The following is a 22,489-nucleotide window of genomic DNA, read 5'->3' as shown; positions in this document are numbered from 1 at the left end:
ACTGACTGAGCCACCCAGGTGCCCCTCAACGTTATCTGCCAACACTGGTGCATAAACTCTGCTTCAGTACAGCTATGATGATGGTGAGACCGAGCCCAGTTTCAGCAGCACGGGGAGAGAGGGGAGAGCCAAAATTTTCCGCAGGAAATCATTCAGGAGTAAGAGCTGACTCGGCTTTACATTAGATTTTTACCTTCAACCTGCCTAAAAAGAGAAGACTTCTGAAACATAACATGGGCATTTATATAAACAGAGGCGGCACAGCACACAGGTTAGGCTGGACTTTGGTGTCATTTGTTGATTCGTTCAGTAAATACTTCTCGAGCTACTTCTATGTGCCAGAAACAGGGCTGGGTGAGAACAAAGCAGTTATATGTCCTCTGCTCTCATGGAGATCAGAGCCCAGTGAAAGGGACAGCACGAGTCAAAGAATTACACGGAGAATTGATTACATACGGCACTGCCAGCTCAGCAGGCAGTCCTGGGTTCTGCCTGGCCTTGCCACCTTCTGGCATGTGACCTCGGCCATAGCATTTAACCCCCCTAAACCACAATTTCACCAATTAAGATAACGCATTGGGAAGATTTAGTATACATGGCATACAGTAAGAGCTCGATAAATGTTAGATTTTATTGTTAACTGTGACTATTTTTAATCATCGCAAAAAGTTCCTAATTACAACTTATTCTGAAATGGTTCCTAGAAATTCTTTCTGGGCTTTTTGAAGTTGCTGTATGTGTACGCACGCATGCAAATGTGTTGATGTATGTGTGTGTGTAAAAAAGTTACTGTTTTTTAAAGAGTGTGTGTGTAAAGAAACCACTACTTTTTTAAGCGTGTGTATACAAAAAATTACTGTTTTTTTAAGTTCCTGTATTATTTCCTTCCCCAAAAGATCTACGTGGCAATTTCTGAGATACTGTATTGCTGAGGTGAAAATCTGTGTGCAATGATTAAGTAATAGCTTTCAACAAATGCACCCATAAAGTGAGACCACCACATAACAGGACTAACATTTTGTGAGTGTGGTTATCTCGTTGCTTCTTAATTATACACTGTATTCACCCATTCGAGAGTAAAATGTTCTACCCTTCAGGTATCTAAGCAATTTAAGATCTGATGATTTGGGACGTCGCGTAGATGTGGATTTTCAAATAACAGCTCACTTAATATAGTCCTCAAAACCCTTTGAGCCACAGCCCAGAACTTTCCCCAGTTTACAAAGAAGAAAATGGAGAGCATCAGCAATTTTCTCAAATTGACATGAATGAATTTGCTACTGCTGTAATTGGACCCTGGTTTGCTTAGCTCCAAATCCTTTGCTCTTTCTAGTGTCCATGATGCCTATGAAAAATTCTCTGAGAAGCAAAGGAAGAAAAAAAGTCCGAGGGAAAAAAATGATTAATTTTTTTAAGTTAAAGGTGAAAGACAGAGACCAACCATAAGAATTCCCAGAAAAAGAATTCAGAAAAGAGAAGAAAAAGCAGCAATAATGAACCTAAGAGAATTTTCCTGAGCTAAAGAGAGGCCTGCATTCCTGAGTTGAAGGGACTTGCCTTCAATCCACTCAGAACCCACCCTGGGCAGGGAGTACTTGTTAAGTCTTGAGTTATTTTTCTACCTCAGGAAACTGATGAAAGGGGCTAAGCCTCAAAAAACTTCTAGAAGCGCAGGTGACTCAGTGCTTGACTGAATGACCCATGGAAACAGGAGCACCCCATGGGCTGTACCGGGTAACAGTATTATATTCTTCCAATAAATTTTGTTTCTTTTAGTGAACCGGTTGGCCAGTTTCAGTCTTAGTAACAGCTAAGGTAAATGCTCTGTAAAATACAGTTCTGTGCTCCACAGGCCAGAGACGGAGGGGAAGGGACATGCCCAGTTAGTGGCTTGTCGGGGAGAGTTTGTGGTTGAACCCAGAGTCTGAAGGCCCCACTGCTCAAGAGTATAATCCTGAATATCCAAACTCAGAGGACCACATAGAAAAAGACTCACCAGAACCATTCTGACAAGGACACTAATAAAACTCTGGAGCAAGGGGGATGCTCCAGGGGCAAGCCAGGTACTTACTGTTTTCCTCCAAAGAATTGCACGGTATTGAGGGACGCGCTGATGGTTTTGGTCGGAAAGGGTCACGGACAAGAAGAAAGGGCTCTTCTCTGCATCATTTCCAATATAATTCTGATGGACTGCAGGAGAGAGTTTTAGAACAGTGAACATACAACTGATTCTTTCAGGTCCCGGTGGGAGTAGACAACTTTTCCTTCCCACATGAGCAGGGAGCAAGAATCCTAAACCCAGCTCGGAAAAGATTCTGATCACGCCATACTGATCGCGCGCTCCGATTCAACCTTGGCAGTGATCGGTTCAGAAATGTTCAGAAACGAACAAGTGACCAATACCAGCCAATGAGACGGGAGGAGAAATGGGTCAAGGGGTTTCTGGAAAGGCTTCTTCACTCCTGAAGATGGCCTTCTCCTTGCTCTGGACATGGTGGTGTCTAGAGGTGATGCCTGGAATTGCTGCAACCACCTTGCGACCCTGAGGAGGGCCGGCCTCGATGACACCACTGAGCCTCTGAATCCACCAACTCTGGAGCCTGCCTTACCTCTGAGTTTCTTGGCATCTGAACTGATGGCACCGGTTTTCTCTAAAGTCCCCACTGCTCTGGGCACTATGCTTTCAAGCATTTGGGAAGGTGACAACTTTCCCACTGACTTCTTTCTTTATAAAGAAATGTGCCTTGTCTACAGCAAGCAAACTTCTTAGAATAAAACAGTATCAGACTTTTAAAAAGACATCCTTTGCACCTGATCACTCTCATTTTATAGTCCAAGCATCACATCTTCTAGAAACACATGCATTAGCCTGATAAGCAGTTTATCTGGCTCCTCTCTAATCCTGCAACAGTGATTATTCTTCCATTTCCATTTTCTGCCTTCCCATGTATGTTTACTTGAGCCCTTCACTTTAAATATACAACGCTATTAATGACTGAGCTCTTGCTGTGTGCCAGGAGCAGGGCTTAGCGTTTCTCCAGCGTATCTCACTGAAACTCCTGTTCTAACCTACTAGGTATGTATTAGTAATCCCTCCACTTTGCACAGAAGGAAATTAAATCTCGGAGACATGGAGAGTGACCAGTGTCAGGTCCTGCGGTTAAGAATGGCAGAACCAGGACTCAGACCCATTTTAGAGTCTCCATGAGGGTAGGGATGATGACTGCCTTGGCCAGTATAATTGCCTGGAATATGGTAGGTGATAAATAAATACCTGTTACCAGAGCCTACAGGACAATGCCTCTCCAGTTCTATATTGACCTGTTTACAGCACTTGGTATATAGGATAGTACTTGGCACGCACCTTGGTTAGGTCTAAAGTTGTTGTCCACCCTGCAAATTCAAATTGCCATTTAGAATATCTAACTCCCTTTAACTCCCAAGGGATGAAAATATATGTTTATATATAAATAACCCTAGGGCTGAGATTGGAATTGAATCTTCAAATCTACACACACACACATACACACACACACACACACACACACACAAAAGCTTACTACTAGCCTGACATCAGTGTCCCTAAACTGGTTAGTTTCATACTTTTAGGGCACCAGAATAAATTACACTGACACTATTTTTCATTTTGAATATCCTTTCTTCCCAACCACCATGATGGCATAGTTACCTTGTCCTAAAAAATACTTGAAATACCATCTGGTGTGGTATTCTGGGTTTTCTAAGTGCACGTCTGTTCTTCGCCACGTACCTGGCAGGGCAGTTGCATTCTGTAAATGAACAAAATTGTGTCATTAAGAGGCTTATTCAGAAAGTAAACAAGAAGCTGACAACGAATCAGCGGCCAAAGAACCAGAAAAGTCATTGTCAAAAGCAGACACACGGGACTGTAACCACAAGTCCTCATTAGAAAAGACAACACATCCACGTCACAGAAGCATTCGAAAGGTCCCTGGGGCATAGGAAAAAGAACCGAGTGATGGGTTCAGCTATTTCCAACTTGAGTACAGCTTTCTGGTTCGAAGCTCCAAATATTTGGCAGTTGGTGCCCCCTAGAGGCATGCCCTTCTGTTTGGTACCCCTGTAACAGGCACCTTTCACCTGGAATGCATCTCTGCAGCCTCTTATTCAAGTAAGAATGTTTTTGGTGGAATTTTAAAAATTTGTCATGAAATAACATAATTAGTGGGGGAAATATGGATAAACATAATGAGTCATCTGAATCCTCTCCCCAAAGATAATCACTATGATTTGGCAGGGTCCCCACTCATTGTCTCTTACACATGCGTGCATATGTATTTTTCTTACCAAAACACAATCATACTGAAAATGCGGTTTGGAACTCCACTGACATGTACATTGTGCCATGTGTATACAGCAGACTGTTGGAAAGTAATTTTCTGATTCCAACACGTCTCTTATGATTTACTAGGTACTTGTGGTCACTTGCTTTAGCATGTTGAAGGGGTTTCCTTCAATTGTGAGCTTACAAAGGGGCCACTGTTAGGAATGGATATCGAATTTTACTGCAAGGTTTTTTTGGCAGCTACTGACAGGATAGCTTGAATTGGGGAAAGATCATAGTAATGTAATGAATTATGCTACTGGCTCTTCTGATGTTGAATGGCTCTTAGATTTCTGGAATACGTCCTACTAGGTCATGGTATATAGTATCCTTTTGATACATTGCTGGATTAGAAAAAATGAATTATGTAGCATATTTATTAGTGAGATGGGGTTACAGTTTCTTTTCTGTATGTATTTCGGTCATGCTTCAGGGATTATATTACTTTTTTAATGTTTATTTTTGAGAGAGACAGAGAGACACAGCATGAGCAGGGGAGGCACAGAGAGAGATGGAGACACAGAATCCGAAGCAGGCTCCAGGCTCAGAGCTGTCAGCACAGAGCCCGACGCGGGGCTCGAACCCACAAGCTGTGAGATCATGACCTGAGCCAAGGTCAGATGCTCAACCAACTGAGCCACCCAGGTGTCCCGGGGTTATATTACTCTATAAAGTGAATTAGGGCTCTCTTTGTCTTGCTCATGCTCTGGAAACACTGACACTCATTGAGAGAGCTTTAAGGGCCAAGGACCAGGCCAAGCACTTTCTGTGCATTATCTCCATAGCATCTCCGCCAACTTTATGACATCGATTTTATTTTATCTCCTACTTTCAGACACAGAAATTGAGGCCTGGAGACTTCAGCTATGCTGCCTAAGGTTGTGGAGTTCATAGGCAGTGGAGCTGAAACCGCAGTCAGTGCCCATTTGGGAAGTTTTTTTTTTTCTTTTTAAAAATTTTAACCATTATGTCATCGTCTGGGTTCTTTTTTATGTTTTGCCCTTTTACTCAAGGAGTAAAAAAGGAGGTTAATGCTTAGCATTACTGTGCTTTTATTGAATTTTCTTGAATTAAAAAAAAATCAGCTACTAATTGACATTTATATATAAATATATTATATATATATATTTACATATAAATATTTATATATATACACACACACATTTTTTTTAATTTGGCAATAATTTTGAGCTTACATAAATGTTGCAAGAATAAGACTGCAAAGGACATGTCTATACCCTTAATCAGATTTAGCTGTTAATATTTTATCCCATTTATTCATTTGTTCACTACTCTCTCCCCCCCCCCCCCCCCCACACACACACAAATTTTTTTCTGAACATTTAAGGCTAAGATGCATAAATATCCCTTTATGCTAATGCTTTATCCCTAATGCTTCAGTGTGTACTTCCCAAGAATAGAGCTATCTTCTTACATAACCACACTATAACTTCACCAACTTTTGTAAATTTAACATTGATACAATGCTTTCGTCTACCATCTGTATCCCAATTTTGTCAATTGACTCAAAAATGTCATTTAAAGCATTTTCCCTCTTGAGTTCAGGGTGATGTAGTTGTTGTGTCTCTTCAGACTCCCTTCATCTGGAACATTTCCAGAGACTCTGTCTTTTACCACACTGACATTTTTTTCAACAATACAGCACAACCTCCCCAATTCTTTATAAAAAAGCAAGAATTAATCCTTCTGGGTTTGTCTGATGCTTCCCCACAATGAGGTTCGGGTTACGCATAGCTGGTCAGAATGCTACATAAGCGGAGCCTGTCCTCAGCTTGTCCTATTTCCAGAACAGATAGATGGCTGTTCCTCATTGGTGATGTTAGTGTTGATCACCTGTTCAAGATGTTGTTGCCTCTCAGTCTTGACCTTTTGGTGTGACTCAAGAAGAGCCATAATTGGATTTTGTTCCCAGTAGAATGTCTGGATGATTCATCGTCAACAGTGTTCACTTTATAATAATCAACCACTGGCAGTGCCAGTCCACAGTCCACGATGCCTCTGGGCAGCATGCAGCTGTGGTCTGACTCTGGGGTCCACCAGCCAGCCTCAGGCATCAGCTGACCAGACACAGGTGGGGTCCAGCTAAGGCAGCTGGCCTTAGCCAGTCAGATGCCACTGTGGTGGGTGCCACTGTCCCAAGGCCTTGGACACCATCAGCAGAGCCTGGAGGGGAGACTCTGAGGGAGGCAGGCCAATTAGGCCTCTCGAGCTTCTCAGACTTGCACGGCACAGCGCCCAGATCTTAGCTCTGTGCTTCTAGATTTGTTAAATGTCACCCGTGGGCCCATTCTACCTCCTCCTCAGGATCTCTGTGGGCGGGGCCCTGGAATTTGCAATTTCACAAGCATCCCAGGTGATTCTGAGGAATACTGAATCTTGAGAAGCAATGCTCTATGCCAGGGGTTCTCAAAGAATCCAGGGAAGGCCGTGAACTTGGGTGAAACAAACAAAAATCTTTCTTTCCCTACCTTCTAATGAAAACGTAGTGTTTCTTTCAATTACAAATGTATGCAAAAAAAAAAAAAAAGGTCACAGATATTTTTAGAACTCATTACAGGAACTGCAGACATCTTGAATACTGTTTGCAATTTTCATGGTTCAAAATTACGGTAGTTGCAAGACCTGCTGCTGGCCTCGTTATTTAACGTATTGATAAAAAACCACATATATTACTGCCTCATATATTAGGTTTAAAAAAATCATTCCTAGAAGTACTTCAGCACAACTGTTTTCCTTTGTGATCTCATGTGTTTTGTTTTACGCGTCCAAAAATATTCTGAGAAGGGGCCTGCAGGCCTCACAGACTGCCAAGGGGGTTAATGGACATAGAAAATGACCCCCAAACTCCAGATCTTCTAAAGCCCCGAGTCTGTCTTCTCCCCTCCCAGAGGTCTGAACACTGGCCGCTGCAGAATGGAATAACAAAAGACAACATACAGCCCCTTGGAAGGGAATCTCAGAGTGACAGACAGGACTCTGGCCAGTGGCATGGACTGTATCTCTATTGCGTAACAAGTGCCAATCATGAGGGTTTTGTTTTTTTTTAATGTTTATTTTCGAGAGAGAGAGAGCGCATGTGGGTGCACATGCAGGGGAGGGGCAGAGAGAGAGGGAGACAGCGGATCTGTAGCGGTTCCTCGCTGACAGCAGTGAACCCATGAACTGTGAGGCCATGACCCAAACTGAAGGTGGACGCTCAACTGACTGAGCCACCCAGGTGCCCCTATGAGGGTTTTTTTTTTTTTTTTAAATGATCAAAAAGTTACCTACTTAGGATGCCTGGGTGGCTCAGTCACTTGAGAGTCCGATTTCACTCAGGTCATGATCTCATGGTTTGTGGGTTCGAGCCCTGCATGGGGCTCTGTGCTGACAGCTCAGAGCCTGGAGCCTGCTTGGGCTTCTGTGTCTCCCTCTCTCTGCCCCTTCCCTGCTCGTGCACTGTCTCTGTCTCTGTCTCTCTCTCTCCCTCTCTCTCTCAAGAATAAACAAACATTAAAAGAATTAAAAAAAAAGTTACCTACTTTTGACTTCACTGAATCCTTAACTAAAATTGGGGGAGGAGAACCCAACACCAAAAAAGTTGTGAGTCTCGCAGGGCAAGACACTTCCTGTCCCTTGTTAAAAATCACATATGATGAGGCGTAAAGACAAGAATACACACAAGAACTGACAAAAGAAAGGATACTAAGCAAAGAAACAAAACAAAGAAGCACCTCTGTCCAAAGACCCCAGAACGACTCTAAAAATGAGTTCTGATTTCTGATGGTAAGTAACAGAAGTAGACAGTATAAAGGGCACAAATCTTGAGTGAATCATAAATGATATTTAAAATATGTATATGCCCTTGTGTGACCATTCCCTGGATCAAGACAGAAAATATTGTCAGTACCCCAGAAGGCTCCTTCACTCACTTTCCCCACTCAATACCCAATCATACTCTGAAAGGTAACCATTCTCCTGACTTCTGTCACCACAATTCATTTTACTTGCTCTTGAACCTCACAGAAATGAAATCAGATCATGTGTATTTGTTTGCGTCAGGCTCTGTTCTTCAGCATCAAGTCTATGACATTCATCCAGGTCGGGGATGTAGGAACAGTTCATTCTCTCCTGTTGCCATGTAGCGGTCCCCCATACGAACGCCACAGCGTATGTATTCACCATTCAGTTGATGGACATACGGACTGTTTCCAATTTGGGGTCATTAAGAATAAAGCCCCATCAACATTCTTGTGTCTGTCTTTTGCTGGACATAAGCGCTCACTGCTGTTAGGTATACATCCGGGGATCAGGGGAGACAAACGTTCAGTTTTAGTATATGTTGCCAAACTTCCAAAGGGGATGTGCCAATTTACACTACTGGTAAGACGGGGAGAGTTCTAGCTTCTCCACATCTTCTGACCAGCTCTTAGCATGTCATTTTCGTGTTAGCAGTTCTGCAGTGGGTGCAGAAGTGCCTAACTGTGGCTTTAATACTGCAACAAACCCTAACTCTTTTAAGGATGATCTACTGCACAGAGGATTTCAGAGATACAGAAACTTTGTTTGCAACATTTAAGGTGACAATGACACCAGGAACACTTTATTTGACGTCAACAAGCAAGTTCAGGGGAAATACTCTTTTTTTAATTTTTATTAAAAAATTTTTTTTTATGTTTGTTTATTTTTGTGAGAGAGGGAGGGATAGAGCGTGAGCAGGGGAGGGGCAGACAGAGAGGGAAACACGGAATCTGAAGCAGCAGGCTCCAGGCTCTGAGCCGTCGGCACGGAGCCCGACACGGGGCTTGAACTCACAAACCACGAGATCATGACCTGAGCTGAAGTCGGACGACTGAGTCCGACGACTCAGTCAGCCGACTGAGCCACGCAGGCGCCCCCAGAGGAAATATTCTAATGGGCTCAATTGCCAGATAACTAAAGCTTAACACTGCAGATGCCCACACTTAGGCCATTGTTTGTTTGTTTGTTTATTGAATTAATTTATTGGTTAGATGTTTATTTTGAGAGAGAGAGTGCGCATGTTCATGGGGGAGGGGTAGAGGGAGAGAGAGAGAATCCCAAGCAGGCTCCACACTCACCACAGAGCCCTAAGTGGGGCTCGATCCCATGACTGGGAGATCATGACCCTAGCCAATATCGAGAGTTGGACACTCAACCTACTGAGCCACCCAGGCTCTTACTATGTTATGCCCTTCGAGATAAAGGTCTGCTAAAAGGCATTATGAAGAGTAATAAATAAACCCAAATTCTTCTACGCAACAGATGTGCCTGAACATGCCGACAGTGTTAAATGAGTCCTGAGACTAAGAAATCCTGAGTCATCCCTGCATTGAATTCCGAGGCCCACAAAACCTCTTTGTTGACCTTCATGGTCTTTTCTTCACCTCATTTATACTTGTGGGATGAGAAGGAGAGAAACTGAATGAAATCTGGCCAGGATATTTTGAGGAGAATGTAATCAGAATCCACATATAACACCCTCATTTTATCTATTTGCTCATGGTTGACTTGAAGCAGGAAAGCCACACACCATGGGCTACAGATGAGACCCCTCATTTTATATAATGCCTGGGGGTTTTCATGGTTTTTTTTCCAGAGCGAAGTTCAGTTAGTGAGTGAATGCATTTATTTCAGTTTCTAGGTTTAAGTTGCAGAGGGAACACTGGCAGTAAAGAATATGGTCTTTAAAAAAAAATACACTAAAATCTTTGGAATTGCAAATGGAAATGTGAGCTGGTTGAAAAAACTGAAACCACGCATAAATTACCATCCCTTTCTCTTCCCCATCTTCCACGCCCTGGTACACAGCCTTTCCCTCTAACAACCACTCTACCAGGTTGGTGTGGATAGTCGCAGACCTTTGTACGCATTCATAAAGGTGTGTTTACCATGTACGTACGTGCACACGTCACACGTCCGCATCCACGTGCATATATACACATACATCCATAACACACACGTACATGCATATACACACAATTCCCTTTCATAAATGGGATGGTCGCGTAGCCATTACACTGAGGCTTATTTTCTTTCCACTAAAGAAAATATCTTAGAAATATTTCTATGCCGGTACATTCAGATCGACCTTGTTCTTTTTGACTATATGGATTTTTTAAAAAATTAAACACTACTGTTGAGTAGAGATGTGCAACATACGCAAACAGCATAAAAAGGGCTTGACGTGGAAAGTTTAGGTTTCCCGACTTCTTTCCTGACCTGCCGCTTCCCTTCTCCAGAGGTAATCGCTGTTAAATTCTTCTGTGTCCTTTTGGAGACCCTCTTGCATATTGACAGACATATTTATCTTTCTTTTTGGTTTGCTTTTAAGGAAATGGGATGATAAACGAATCATTCCGGAACTTGCTTTTAGGACTAATCCTATCGCGAACATTTTGCTATGGTATGCACCAAAGCTTCATTCTTTCTAACAGCTACTAAGCATTACACTGTATAAATGTATCATAATTTATGTAATTATTCCTCTACTGATGGAAATGGAAGTTGTTTCCAGGTGTGTTTTTTTTTTTCTATTTTATTTTATTTTATTTTATTTTATTTTTCAACATTTATTTATTTTTGGGACAGAGAGAGACAGAGCATGAACGGGGGAGGGGCAGAGAGAGAGGGAGACACAGAATCGGAAACAGGCTCCAGGCTCTGAGCCATCAGCCCAGAGCCTGACGCGGGGCTCGAACTCACGGACCGCGAGATCGCGACCTGGCTGAAGTCGGACGCTTAACCGACTGCGCCACCCAGGCGCCCCTTTTTTTTTCTATTTTAAATAATGCTATAATACACCTCCTAGCAGCACTGCTGGCCAAATGGTATACACATTTTTGATTATTGCTAATTGCCCTCCCAAAAGACTGTACTTGTTTACATATACCCCAACAGCGTGTAAGAGAATCCTCCCACGTGAGGGAAGGGAGATTCATGAAAAGCTCAAAGACTGCCCCTCTGTTCCACAATATACTAATTGATATATACAAGTGAGCCGTAAGGGAGGTCTCCAGTGATCCACCCAGGGGTTACACTCATTTTAATTAATAATCCGAACGAGCACGCAGATGGCAGAAGCAGCACACTGGAAGGTATTTTAAAGCTTCTCAGGGCGTTAGCTAATAGGACAGGTGACAGAATCAAGATGTCAAAAAAACCTCTTGACAATAAGCAGTTATAGACACGCTGATGAGATGAAATTCAGTATGGACAATGCAAAACCCTACTTGGGGACGAGTCCAAACTGCACGAGTACAGGACGGGGAAGGCCAGGTGCTGCAAAGCAGGGATTGGTGCTCATTTTACCCGCCAGGAAACCGAGTCTCGGAGGAGTTGGGTCGTAAACTGGCGAGTGATAGAGCTGAGGCGGGAACCCAAGTTTGCTTGACTCCCAAAACGGTCTCCACACTACACATACCATGACGCCACCTCACAGCCCAGTAAGAGCGCACGTGAGAAAGACTGAGGTGAGGGGTAGCATATGGAAGGTTCCTAATGAGGCTTCAGACAAAGAGAGCGTGCAAAGGACGGAAGGGGACGAGTGTGCTCCACCCTGTGGCTGTGGGGGGTGCACCCGGAGCCCCGAAATCAGTTCTGAGCACCTCAACTTGACACTAAACAACCTCTCCGGTGGCCAAGGAGCAGCAGTGAGGCTGGCGATAAGTGGAACGGAGTCCACGTCTTAGGAGAAAAGCAGCAGATGTCCTGGAATGCTTGAGGGCCTATCATGCTGAAGAGGGCTAAGCCGTACACCGTGGGCTACAGAAAATGTAAACAGAAATGCTGAGTGGAAAATACAGATGATCAATACCATCCCATAAAAAGAACCCTTGGAATTTCCTGAGCGACGAGGGGAGCAGGAGTTTCTTTTGTGGTAAGGAGGTGACACTTGCTGGGTGTCTGCAGAGCTGTAGGATGGGCCTGGCTGTTGGAAAAGACCAAGCCTTGATCAGAAGCTTGTAGCTTTCAGCCCCAAGGTGAAGCCTGTGGGAGGGGAGGGGCTGCAGAATGACTTAATCATTAGCCCAACGATTTGATCATTACGCTTACGTGCTGGAACCCCTTCGTGATGGGGTCCGGGGATCTTCCAAGGTGCTGGGAGGATGGTCCTCCCGGCAGGAGCATGGAAGGTCCGTGCCCGGTGCATCTCTCCCATTTGGAGGCTCCTAAGTCGCACCCTTCGTAATAAACTGGTGATAGTAAGTAAAGTGCTTTCTGAAATTCTGAGTCGTTTTACTAAATTACTGGACCTGGGGGGCGGGGGGTTGTGAGAACCTCCGACTTTGCAGCCAAGTGGGACAGAAGTGTGGGTGACCGGGGACCTGATACTTGCACCTGGTGTCTGAAGTGAGGGCAGTCTTGTGGCGCTAACTCTGGGTAGCGTCAGAATTGAACTGAATTGTAGGACACTCAGCTGGTGTCCAGCAGAAAACAACTGATGGAGGAGGAAGCAAGTTTCCCTTTCTAGCAGGGGTATTCAAGCAGGGGCCGATGAGCTCCCTGTGGTGAAGTTGCTGTAGGGACTCATGACTCACGCAGGGTGCGGGCCTGGCCTAGATGAACTCTAAGGCAGGAAGGAATAGCTGACGGATGGGTGCTGATCTGCAAACTTCTTATCAGTCCAGGGCCAAGTGTACAGCCATGGAGAGCAAACATCTAGGAACATTTACGAGCAACTTGAGGTTCCTGTGACACCGAAGTCATGTTCAGTGGATTTGTTTCTTTAAATAGAATCCAGACCTATCTGGGTGTTAGAAAATTTGGTGGGGAGTTATAGCAACGGGGTGCTGTATACTGGTCGCGCATAGGAGGGCCACACTGAGTTCTACGACCGATTGGAAATAAAAAAGTGGGTCCTTTACCATCAGTGGTCTCAGAAACACTGCTCGGCCTCACTGTGACATCCCTGGGACCCATCCTATCTGGGTAGGGCTTTTCCTCTTACTTTGCACCGAGCCCCCTCAATGTTTTCCCCACGGTACTTACCAAAATTTGCTATCCTCTTATTGTGTCTGTGTTACTTGCTGTTTTGACTGCTCCCCCTGCCAGTCTAAGAGGCCACCAGGGCAGGGACGTCCGCAGTCTCACTCCTGAGTGGCCAGTGCACTGGCTGTCCGGCACCGAGAAACGATCCAAAGAATGAAGATGGAATGACTTGACATGCTGCGTGAAAGGCACTCCTGATATAGCTTGGGTTTTGGGTAATGATGGGCTAGGTCATTCAGCCCATGCTCCCACTGAAAAAACTAAAACTACTAGAAAAATATGAAAAACATCTCCTTAAAAGCCCTGGAGTGCTCGTAAGATAGTCAGGAATTACCAGCCCAAACAGGCAAGAGGGAAGCCAGAGAGGTAAGAAGACCATGGATATCTTTTTAGCTTGAGGATACGTGTCAATCCTAGCAAAACTAAACTTGGGGCAAAGAATCAAAACCCCAGACCTGCTGAAGCAGGGAAGTCTAATAGGAGACCCAGCCCACATGATGCTAGGGCCCCAAAGGGTTACACGTCGAAGGAAAACGTGAATCAGAAGAGACCCCTCTACCCCAAAGACTAGAGGGCAGGTTGCCACAGTGCGGAGCAGAGCCAGGCGGGGAGCGCCTCTGAGGTGTTGTGTCCACAAGCCAGGCTTCACGTAAACTTTCAGCTCCGTTCTGTATCACTGGGGTGGTTTGGAAAGTCGGAAGCTGGGAATTTAGTTTATGGTGTCTGGCAAAAGAAAATGCAAACCCTCACTCTGATTCTGACATCGGCTCAAATTTGTTTTTTCTCCCATCACCAAGCATTTCTCCGACACCAGCTGGGTGTTCTGAAACCCCACTCCATTCTGACACCATCTCCCTGGAGACAGCCTCAGATCCCACAGGTGAAGGGCTCCGTCCTACCAGACCACCTTCCTTCTGCCACAGATGTCTATCTCAAGACCAGGTTGTCATTTGTCCTTCTGACCAACTGGCTACAGATTGGAGGTTCCAATGACCCCCTCCTGTGTTCGATTAATTTGCTAGAGCGGCTAACAGGACTCAAGAGAAACATTTTACTCACTAGACTGTTGGCTTAACTACTAACTAGATTTATCATAAAAGGATGTAACTCAGGAACAGCCAGACAGAAAAGACTCATAGGATGAGGTATGGGGATGCCCTCTGGGCCTGCCACTCTCCCCACATCTCCCGTGTTCCCCACCCAGAAGCTCTCTGAACCCCGTCCTTTGGGTTTTTTTATTTTTTATTTTTTTTTTCAACGTTTATTTATTTTTGGGACAGAGAGAGACAGAGCATGAATGGGGGAGGGGCAGAGAGAGAGGGAGACACAGAATCGGAAACAGGCTCCAGGCTCTGAGCCATCAGCCCAGAGCCTGACACGGGGCTCGAACTCACGGACCGCGAGATCGTGACCTGGCTGAAGTCGGACGCTTAACCGACTGCGCCACCCAGGCGCCCTACCCGTCCTTTGGGTTTTTATGGAGACTTCATTGATCGATTAAATCACCGATTGAACTGGGATTGATTAAATCATTGGCCGTTGGCAACTGAACTCAGTCTTCAGCACTTCTCTTCTCCTTGGAGGTTGGGAGTCAGGGGTGGGATGAAAAGCTCTACCCGCTGCAAGTGGGTGGGAAATTTCTCTAGTAGCCAGGCCCCCATCCCTAGGGGCTTTCCTATAGTCACTTCATTAATGTGACAAAAGATACCTTTATCACCCTCTCACTTAGGACACTCAAGCGTTTGGGCAGCTCTGCGTCAGGAAGTGGGCCAAAGACCAAATATATATTTCTTATTTTGAATCACAAGGTAACATTGCCTACCAAAAGGCAGCTCAGCCTAGGTCTCCTATTAGTCCTGAAAATTCATTTTCTAGAACAACACCGGCACATCACTAGGCAGCTGCGCGCACAGAGAAACACAGGACACTACCACACCACGAGCACAGGCCGGCTTCACATACTGCAGTTCTCCGTCACAGATGGTAAAATCAGTGTACTGATGATGTGTAAAGAAATCAAGGCAAATTCGACATTATCTTCAACGGAACGGTAAGTCTAAGAAGTGACTGAGCCGGGGCGCCTGGGTGGCTCATTTGGTTAAGGGTCCGAATCTAGATTTCGGCTCAGGCCATGATCTCACGGTTCATGAGATCAAGCCCTGAGTCGGGCTCTGGGTGCTGACAGCATGGAGCCTGTTTGGGATTCTCAGTCTCCCCGTCTTTGTCTGCCCCTCCCCTGCTCACGCTCTCGCGCTCTTTCTCCCACGAGATAAACAAATAAAAACTTAAAGAAAAAAGGAAGTGACTGAGCCACCTTGAACTAGACAATGTTTCTTTGAAATGATACGAAAAGCACGAGCAACAAAAAGAAAAAAATAGATGGACGAGACATTAAATTTAAAAACTTCTGTGCTTCAAAAAACACAGTCAAGAAAGTGAAAACACAGTCTGCGGAATGGGGGAGGATTTTTGCGAATCGCGTATCTGATAAAGGTCTAGGATCCGTATGGTATAAACAGCTCTTAAAATTCAATAAAAGGAGAAACAGCCCAATAATGAAATTACTTTGCAATTTGTTTCTTTGTGTGTTTGAAAAATTTTAAGCAAGCTCCATATATCGTCCCTTCTAGTGCACTGACGGCTTTAACTAACTTAGAGCAAGCCAGCTTTTTTTTTTTTGCCCCGAGTCTCATGTGGCACTAAGATCTTTTATCAGAGTGTACATTACACTGACCGGAGGCTTTTAACTAAAGACCATCAATACAAAACACAGGCGCAGCGCTCCAACTCAGGGCTCATGCTCAGTGGTTCAGGTAGAAACAAAACTGAAAACAGTGTTTGAGCCCTGATATCATATTTCCCAGAGAAGCAATCTGAGACAGGACTGTGTTTTGAACACAACAGACCACAGTGATTTGTGAAATCAATTAACTCCACCAAATGGTTCCAAAGATGTTAAGTGAACTGCCCACAGTCACGCTGCTGGTGAGTTGTGGACTCACCATTTGAACCCAGGCGGTCTGACTCCAGAGCCTCCGGAGGCGATTTCTAATCCCTCCGGTCCAGAGGCGTGGCCAGAGGACTCAGCCAGGTGCGGAGCGTTTTGGGAGCCTAGGACCACATTTATGTCTGTCTTTGGAAGTGTGGATTTCCTCTAGACGTCGGTTCCGGCAGGGGGCAGAGTGGTGCTTACGTGGGGTGGGGAAAGTCCAGTACAGCTTGCTCATTCGAGGCTGGGCTAACGTTCTGCAAAACTTTTGGTAGCACGAGGATGTCTTGAGGCACAAAAACCTCTGGGGTCTCTGGGTACTTAGGTTTTCCAACTAGAAACTCAGCACGGTGGCTGCTAGCTTTGTGAGCACTGGAAAATGAAGACTTAAGTGTTTCTGCTTCTGGCTTAGCTCCTGGGACACAGTTGGCTGCCCGAGTCTGCGGTAATAAGACTGTCTTATTTCAGGAGCTGGGCCATTTGGGGAGGGCTGTTTCCAAGCTTCAGAAGCAAATTCCCCCGGGAGTTCCTTCCTCTACGTGGGTCAGTTGACATCATTTTGGAAAAGGAGTAAGTGGGCGCCTATTCAGAGGTCTGGCCTAAGACGGGATGGCCTCCTCATGCCTCACGGAGCAATGGCGAGGATACCATGTCTGGGTATGTGAAGTTAAGGCCACAGCTGACATGAGAGAGAATCTCCCGAATGCCGTGGCCTTTCAAGTTAAATCCACAGCCTTTCACCAAGAATCTGATTAAGGAGGTGGTCAGGAAAGCAAGGCTGGCAAGACAGCGGCGATCGTGTTAACAACCACAACCACAACCACGATCACTCTTACAGCTACCGCTTATTGAATGCATACTAGATGGCGGGCACGGTTCCAACAGCTTTATCAGCTTGGCTCACTTATTCTTTTCAATAATCCTGAGACGCTTACATTTTATAGATGAAGAAACCGAGGCTCGGAAGGGCTGGGTCACTTGCTCAGGGACATACTGCTAGAAGGTAGGGGAGGTATAACTTGAACCCAGGCTTGTCTGACTCCAAAGCTGGGCTAGGGGCTGTTAAAGCACTCTGACGGCCTCTCAGAGAGGGAGCAGAGAAGGAAAATGGGGGATTACACCAGACTCTGTGTGTAGTTCTGGGAGGCAGACCTCAAAGAGTAGAGTGGGCAGTGGAAGTCTGAAGAAAGACCAGGAAGGTGCATCCCTGCGGCCAGCAGCAAGGAAGACCAGGAGACCCCAGAAAGAGGGCTTGGGCCCAGGGACGGTGGACAGGCACCCTGCCCTGGTGTCTTCTTGGAATAAAGACAACATGTGGTAATTGCAGTAACTCTTGCCTCTCTCTCCCGAGCCCTGTGTTGCTCACGTGGCACAGCCAAGCCGACTAGCTTGGCCAAGGGGAAGAGCTGGGATTCTGGGGCCAAACACAAAAGGTGTCATGGCTGTGAATTCTTCTTCGGTTCCACTGCTGGCAGACTACCTTTATGTCTCCCTGGCTTTATTATAGATCTTTTTTTTTTTTTTTAATGTTTATTTTTGAGAGAGCGCAGAGAGAGGGGCAGCGAGGGGGGACACACAGGATCTGAAGCAGGGCTCCAATTCGTGAACCATGAGATCATGACCTGAGCTGAAGTCGGACGCTCAACCGACTGAGCCACCCAGGTGGCCCTATTAAAGATCTTTTAAAGGGTCTGCATCACCCTATTACCAGCACCGTTCATACAAAGAATAATGGCATTTTCCCTTCACGTCTGCTTCAAGTGAAGCTCTAAAGAGCTCCATTTAGCTCTTCCTAGGCTGCACTGAGGCAAGTGTTCCGTGGTAACGAGCATCACAAACGCCTCACTGCTGTATCGCAGGTGCTACAGCCATGGCTTAGCTCCTGGGGCTATAATCACGTGCTTAGTGACAATACAGGGGGACGGGGCTTCCTTACCTCATCTGAAGAGCCATTTTCCACTCTGAATCTTCCAGCCCTTTGGATGGCTCCATCGGCATCACTAGAAATAAGCTAGGAGACAAGAGAGCTCTCAGTTAGGTAGCAGGGTCACCATGTGGAAAGCCCCTTCTGTCCGTCTGTGTCCGTCCTGTAAGTAAGCCAAATCCTACGAGAGCTGGAGGGCCCAGCCTAGAAGAGAACGGTCTTTCTGAAGCTCTGCCAGCCAAGCCCTCACACAGTCGGCCCCCACAGTCTTTAGGAAGCTGAAGAGTGAGGACTCCCTGCCCCCTACAACCCACAAGAGTAGGGAAACAGGAGCATCAAATCTAAACGTGAACATTTGAATAAAATCTAAACGTGGGCATATTCCAAAACTGAACAAATATTAAAGTAATGCTCCCTGGAAAAACAACCTTAATACACATCACATGTGGACAAGTGCAGCTCACAGATGGCAAAACTGAAAGCCACGTCTCAAGTTCGGCCGTCTTCACAGGAAAGCCTAAAAAACAATTAATGGCTGGCATGAACTCAAGGCTCTACTAACATCACAGAAAGCTCTTGTGCCTCAGTTTTAAACGGTCTCCACAAGGCCAATTAGCCCCTTCCCAGGCAGGCGGGCTCAGTGTGAGCTCTGGCAACATGATGCTTGCAAACAGGCCGTCTTCAAGAAGCTCACTGGTAGGGTGACATGAGTGAGATCGGGCGTTGGTGCGTCAGTCCTAAAATTACTGATTCAAGATTTCATTTATTTTCTCCCAAAACGCCTAGATTTCTCAGTAGCAACTTGGGAAAATGACATGTCTTTTTTTTTTTTTTTTTTTTTAACTTTTAAATCTGTCCACAATTTGTAGCAAAGATGTGGCAAAAATTTCCATTTCCCAGACTCATGAGAAAGTGCTTGCCCTGGCAGGGGTGGGGGACACTTCTTACCTAACTCAAGACTCACCTGGTCAAACACATACACAATTTCTTAAGAAAGACTGTTAGCTCGTAGTTTTGCTCGTGTTAAGAGACATGAAGGTGTGGAAATGGAAGAAAATCAGGGGAAAACTTCCCAAGGACAACGATTTGCAAAAGGCTTATAAATCTTTTCTACGATAATTATAAAAATAACAGTATCTATTTTTTTTTAAAATGTTTATTTTTGACAGAGAGAGAGACAGAGCATGAGTGGGGGAGGGGCAGAGAGAGAGGGAGACACAGACTCCGAAGCAGGCTCCAGGCTCTGAGCTGTCAGCACAGAGCCCGACGCGGGGCTCAAGCTCACAGACCGCGAGATCATGACCTGGGCCGAAGTCGGACACTCAACTGACTGAGCCACCCAGGCGCCCCAACAGTATCTATTTTTTATTGAGCGTTTATCCACGCCCTGTACTCTTCTGACCTTCACATGCATTGTCTCATTTAACTCTCAAAACAGCAAAACAGGTGGGTACCATCACTGTTCTCATTTACCAATGAGGAAACTGAGGCAGAGAAAGGTAAATAAAATAACTAGTTGTAGTCACATACTGGTTAGTACGTGGTAGGCCTGGGGATGTGAACACAGGCAGACAGACTTCAGAAACCCATTATCCTTACCTAACCGTCCACCATGGAAAGTCCACGAAAAGGCGCAGGTTTTAAACCTATTCTTTATCCTGCAAAACCATTTCTAAAAATAAATGAAAGGATTTTTATATGTATGTTTAGCTATTTATGGCATCAGATTATTCCATGGTCGGTAAACTGAAGATGAGCCACAGAGACTGTGTGGTATAGAATTTATCCCTGCCTGGGGCACCTGGGTGGCTCAGTCGGTTAAGTGTCTGACTTTGGCTCAGGTCATGATCTCACAGTCCGTGGGTTCAAGCCCCACATCGGGCTCTATGCTGACAGCATGGAGCCTGCTTTGGATCTGTCTCCCTCTCTCTGCCCCTCCCCTGCTCGGTTGCGCACACACTCTCTCTCTCAAAAAATAAACATTAAAAAAAAAGAACTTAACCCTGCCCAACAGAAGTGTGGCCTTTGGCCTCGGCTTCGGAGAGGTGATCTCTGAGCCCTGGAAATGTTCTGCAGGAGTGTCTATTTACCTGGGACTTTGAGCCGTACAGGAGAAGAACATGAGTTGTGGTGGGGGCTTTGGGTTACACGGTATGAGATCTACCTCTGGACACCAAGGCTCAGGTGAGCCTCCCTGGTGCATGTACTGCCACACGTCCTTGCCAGGAGGAGTTAATGCTGTCCGTGACCCCACTGGGAGAGGACACCAGGAAGCTGCATATGGAACCCTCCTGGATTCTGTCCCGCGTGCCTGTTCCCTTGGCTGGTCCTAATCTGTAACCTTTTGCTGTAATAAACCAGAAACGAGTTTAACAGCCTTACCTAGACTCTGCGAGTCTCCTTCTGGCAAATGATTGAACCTGAGAGTAGCCCTGGGGACCCCTGTACTCTGCAGTGAATGTCAAAAGTGAGGTCTGGTAGGCCGTTGCCTGGTTTAGAGAGGCCAATCCTAAAGTATAAGGGCAAGATGAACGCAGTTCTCCTGGCATCACTGCCATTTTCACAGGGGGAACTACAGAGGATTCAGTGTCAATTTCTCCTTTGCCTATGAGCTTCTACTCATGGTCTGTTAAAATATTAAAATTTAGGCCACAGCAAACAGGTTTCAAGTCAAGTGTTCTTGGTGTAGGCTGCCTCAAGGGCTTTGGGAGAAGTGTTCTGAGGTCGCATCTGGAGAGGAAAGAGAGCTGCAGTCAATTAATTACGTCTGACACAGGTGTATAAAGAGACAGGAGGATGAGCACTCCCCTGAGTTAGAGGTTGGTAGATACAGTCCTCGCTGGAGCTGGTAACAACCAGAATTCAAAGGCTTGGGAGAAGAGCTGAGAGTCATTCACCGATTCACTCATTCACTCATATAACAAATACAGAATGTCGACCACTATATTCCAGACACTGACGGGCACAGGCAATAATGCCCTTTCCTGTGCTGAGATCAGAACAAGAAGGTTATTGCTTGTCTTGCTTCAAAGGTTCAAGAAGCAGAAAGGAAGAACATGTTCAATGATCTGATGGCTGGAAGGAATCTGGCTCCCTCTGAACTTAGGATCCCGAAACCCACAGGCACTGAACTCGGGCCTCAGGCTGACCTGGTTTTAACTCTCTCGCCTTTCCCGTCTCTACCACCAGCATCCGCACCCAAGTCGCTGTCATCTTTACCCCAGACGACTGCAACCGCCTCCTAGCAGGTTGATGCACCCAGGCACTCTTGCTTCTCTCCGACCCAGTCTGCACACCGTAGCCGGGCGATTTTGGCCAACTGCATCTGTGACTGTCCCACGATCTCACTTCTGTCCACACTGCTCCTTCTCACCAGAGGACCTGCAAGGAAGGGCTCTCCCATTTTCCCCTAAAGAACTCCTGCTCACCTTTCAAATTCACTGCAGTCAGGGGACTTCCCCGCCCTTGCCGCCTGGGAAAAGTTCTAGGGCACTCCTGTTGAGTTTTGAGTTACATTTCTTTGTGTGATTACTTGATTCATGCTGTTTCTTCTCATGTGCTCCCTCTACTCCCCAACGATAAGCTCCATGGAGACAGCGATTATGTTGGTTTTTCTCCCCACTGCATCCCCAAAGCTAAGCACACTGTCTGACGGTATAAATGTTCACTAAATACTTTGCAAATAAAACATATGTGAATGGGCCGATGCCAAATTCCTACTAAAATGACCAAAGGAATATAAAAATGCAGGCAAGATCGATGCCAGTTCTGGAAACCAGAGGTTCATGACTCAAGCAAGAAATTTCCAGGAAATCCTACCAGGTCTATCATAAAGGAAAGGCCAAAGTGAAGGACAAGCCAAAGGACCTAAATCACCACGTGCAAGGGAAAGTGCAGCTTCGCAGTAACTGAACCAGATCTACCACATCAGACTGGCACCCTGAGCTCCTGCTGGCAGGGCCTGCCTCAGGTGAGTGTGGGTGTGAGGGCAGTAGGTGGGCAGGTGACTTATAGGTCACGCTGGCAAAGTGATTTGGTGCTGGCACGCAGAATGGCAGTCCCAGGGCTCCCCCTCACAGCTGGTCTGGGGAGCTGGCTAAATAAAGCAGAAGGTACCAGGCTGGCTGGTCCTGATGAAGACTGGAACACCAGCCGACGCGAAAGGAAACAGTGCTCCAATGAACTTGGCAATGAGGACGATAGC

At 45.8% G+C, this 22,489-nt stretch overlaps 1 protein-coding gene across 9 annotated transcripts in view; it reads right to left on the bottom strand.

Annotated features, from left to right (window-relative positions):
* Positions 1–22,489, bottom strand: part of GARNL3 (GTPase activating Rap/RanGAP domain like 3) — a 151,144-nt gene that overhangs the window by 64,910 nt on the left and 63,745 nt on the right. For 7 of the 9 annotated variants that reach the window (XM_086684043.1, XM_086684042.1, XM_086684041.1 and 4 more), the window contains 3 exons: positions 18,298–18,372; positions 3,689–3,788; positions 2,072–2,190 (listed from right to left, as the gene is read on the bottom strand). In XM_086684043.1, coding sequence (XP_086540169.1) covers positions 2,072–2,190; positions 3,689–3,788; positions 18,298–18,372 — 294 coding nt within the window. The remainder of the gene's footprint in view (positions 1–2,071; positions 2,191–3,688; positions 3,789–18,297; positions 18,373–22,489) is intronic. The other 2 variants (XM_086684040.1, XM_086684047.1) reach the window with 1 other exon arrangement.

Source organism: Puma concolor, chromosome D4, assembly GCF_028749965.1.
Source record: "Puma concolor isolate L17-30 chromosome D4, mPumCon1.1.hap2, whole genome shotgun sequence".
NCBI classification, from domain to species: Eukaryota; Metazoa; Chordata; class Mammalia; order Carnivora; family Felidae; genus Puma; species Puma concolor.
This window is presented reverse-complemented; position numbering and strand designations above follow the sequence as displayed.